Source organism: Brassica napus, chromosome C9 (assembly GCF_020379485.1).
Source record: "Brassica napus cultivar Da-Ae chromosome C9, Da-Ae, whole genome shotgun sequence".
In the NCBI taxonomy this organism is placed as follows: domain Eukaryota; kingdom Viridiplantae; phylum Streptophyta; class Magnoliopsida; order Brassicales; family Brassicaceae; genus Brassica; species Brassica napus.
Window position 1 is genome coordinate 29,793,524 of NC_063452.1, and position 2,972 is coordinate 29,796,495.

Consider the following 2,972-nt stretch of genomic DNA (forward strand, 5'->3'; position numbering starts at 1 on the left):
AATTAACCATCTTCACCAATCTTCGCCAATCTGCAGATATTAATGTTGTGCAGAGGTAATTTCGAAGAGAAAAAATAATATTGGAATAAACTATCTAAAGAAAAAAGTGAATTCAGGTCCAAGCAATGATGGACCATGGTTAAGAATTCACTTAGTGGATTCAATATCATTTTGAAGATAAAGTATTTAACCAATATGTCCACAATGAAACTTCTAACAAATTGTCACACCATAAGATGGATAAAGTATGTGATTATTGTTACTACCAAAAAAAAAACGTTGAGCTGCTAAAAACTGAAAACGACAATACCGTGAGGAAACATCGTGGGTTACAAGAGTTATGAAAAAGCCCTCAAAATCCTGAAAAGCCTTTTGGGCCACAACGTGGTATCCTTAACAGTAAAGGCTAATTTACGCACTTGGATAAACATACAGGTGACTAATTTACATTTGCGATGGTCAGTTACGGAGTTGGAGACCCCCCAAAACGCACTCTCGCCAATTCAGCTTTAGGGTTTCGGTAGAAGAAAGCAATCGCTCCATAAAACCCTAATCGGGTCAGCTCGTCTAAGGTTTTTCTGTTCGTTTTGCATGTCTTATTTGGTCGAAATCATCCCTTGTAACTCTCTTGTCCTCAGTCAGAAGATAAATCTGGAGAAACCTATGCCGTCGACGTCGCTGGCCAACGGAAACGCAGGAGACAGACCACCGGATGTTGTGGCCGATGATAAGCCGGGAGTGTCGATGATGGAGCAGTTGGTTCCGGAGATTACAACCCACGCGCTCAGCTACTTGGATTATCCAAGTCTTTGCCGCTTGTCCATGACCAATTCCTTGATGAGGAAGGCTGCTAACGACGACAATGCTTGGAAGGCCCTCTATCACAAGGTGATTGCTTTATTCACTTGTTCATGTGTAGCTTATATACTCTTTTACTGTCTGTTTGGATGAGTAAAAGATAAAGATTTTTTTAGCATTTTTTTTTTTGATCTTTGTCTACCTTTTGTTGCTCTAGGATTTTACTCTGGAACAAGATGGAATAACCCCGGTCAACGGGTGGAAAGCTTACTATGCAACAACTAGAGCAATCATTAGTGTGAATACTGGATTCTTCGACATCATCAGAGAGAGGTCTCTTCCAGAAATGGCTCAGTTGTGGCTCAACTCCGACTATGTCAAGTGCATCCATGCCTCTGGCGAACTTTTCTCTGGGTACCTACCCACTCACCTTCCTTTTGCTTTTCTGTTGATTTTAGTTTCCTCTTATTCTGCCACTTGTGTTACCTAGTAGCCTGTTTATTAACGGGTTTGTGTATTCTTTTATGGTACTAGCTACAGTGAAGTGATGCAAAGCTGGCAACTTTGTTTCAACTGGGAACAAGGGTTTGACTTTCAGGTCCACAACGTTCGCACTCGGATCCTAACCGACATGGCTTGGGTCACTATGAAAGCATACCTGAACGTGGACGCTGGTCCGTTCCTCATCACCAACGTGTTTGAGCACCACAATGGGAGGTGGCACATGGTTCATCATCACAGCTCTGTGATGCTCATCGATGGCGTCAATCAACAGGTTGTTGTTCACTGATGAATTATATCTCTAGTTTTGTTTTCCCCTTCTTCTTTTCCTTTTTAAAGGGACAAAAATGAGAAGGGAGAAGGAAACCTGCGTATTTGGAAATTGGCGTATTAGATTAATTAGTGCTATTATTTAATTTTAATGACATGTACTGAATGTTTATTTTGAATGGTTTGTTCTAATTGTTTTCCTAATGGGTATGTTAAATCAGTTGGATCAAAAATACTGCAAAATCTCTTTCAACATTTTGTACAGGACTCCTATGTACATTGATGCTATTGAGTCTAGTAGATGCTTGGTTACTCAAAAAATTTGATTAGCAATAACTGGAACTAGATTAACAATGCGCTTCCGCAGCGACATTCCTTTCTAGATTTGTCTCCAAAATTCATACTAAACTTACGACTCTCGAAGCTTGCTAGATTTCAGTTTTTTTTTTTTTTCAAGAGGATGACAAGCACCTTGCAAGTTTGGGATGACGACGAACCTTGCAACGCAATCTGCTTGACAGTCATATTGATACAGACGTATCCCGAAGATGACTTCAACAATACCCTTCCTATGCTCCTGAAAGCAGATAAAAAGTTCGAGATAACTAAAAGCCCTACATAAACTAAACCGGACCAGGAACAAGTCTGGGTCATTCAGAAAGTCGTCTACCCTCTCGAATATAGGGTCTCGTCGCGCAGATTAATGTAGTGAGAGGTTCAGCATCATCCCCTTGAAAGACCACCACTCGCAAGCTGCTTGTCTTCCTCTCCAAAAGGAGACTAGAGTCAAAGAAACCATCTAGCTTAGCAGTTGTGACTTGTGATGTTGTTCCCAATTATGATGAAAAAAAATATCAACTCAAGAACTGAAGCTAAAAAACAAAAACAAAAATGACAAACTAGTGAACATGTTCAGCAGCTAAAATGATATATTTTGCTCTGGAATGCTACCTCTACTTTTCATGTCATCATATTGGTATTGAAATATTGGCAGAGAGATTCATGTCATCATATTGACGTATGTAGGATGATTACTTGGCGTTATAGGCTATTGATCCAGGATGCTGGACAGCCTGCAGAAGTTCCATATAAGAAAGGGTTATAGTTTTGCAAAATTTAATGGTTCTACTCCGACTATTAATGTACATAAAATGAATATTAGCTGGTTAAGTATTAACCAATACAAATGTACTTGGCACGGTTATGTAAACTGAGAATACTTGAGTACTAGGTTAAGAATGAACATTATATATATATAAATTATTTTATGTATTATATATTTTTACATATTATGAAATAGTAAATATATATTGAATAATTAAAAGTCAATAATTATTACATATATAATTAAAATGGTGCGAACATATGAATCAATTTTATTAATCCAAACAATAATTTTTATT

At 38.2% G+C, this 2,972-nt stretch overlaps 1 protein-coding gene across 4 annotated transcripts; it reads left to right on the forward strand.

Annotated features, from left to right (window-relative positions):
* The first annotated feature begins 366 nt into the window (after positions 1-366).
* Positions 367-1,802, forward strand: LOC106439860 (F-box protein SKIP8). 4 transcript variants are annotated; one of them, XM_013881414.3, is made up of 4 exons: positions 367-572; positions 639-888; positions 1,016-1,212; positions 1,333-1,802. In XM_013881414.3, the coding sequence occupies exons 2-4, from the start codon at positions 664-666 to the stop codon at positions 1,586-1,588; spliced, it is 678 nt and encodes a 225-aa protein (XP_013736868.1). In that variant the 5' UTR covers positions 367-572; positions 639-663; the 3' UTR covers positions 1,589-1,802. The 4 variants fall into 4 exon arrangements, with proteins under 4 accessions (XP_013736868.1, XP_013736875.1, XP_013736860.1 ...); XM_013881421.3 differs by having other exon boundaries at positions 422-572; positions 643-888; XM_013881406.3 differs by having other exon boundaries at positions 440-888; positions 1,339-1,802.
* The last annotated feature ends 1,170 nt before the right edge of the window (positions 1,803-2,972 follow it).

Excerpts from the sequence above, each read along its gene's own strand:
- LOC106439860 (XM_013881400.3), top strand. The coding sequence starts at position 592 with ATGTCTTATTTGGTCGAAATCATCCCTTGTAACTCTCTTGTCCTCAGT. Across the intron at positions 889-1,015 it reads GGAAGGCCCTCTATCACAAG|GATTTTACTCTGGAACAAGA; the intron begins GTGATTGCTTTA and ends TTGTTGCTCTAG. Across the intron at positions 1,213-1,332 it reads TCTGGCGAACTTTTCTCTGG|CTACAGTGAAGTGATGCAAA; the intron begins GTACCTACCCAC and ends TTATGGTACTAG.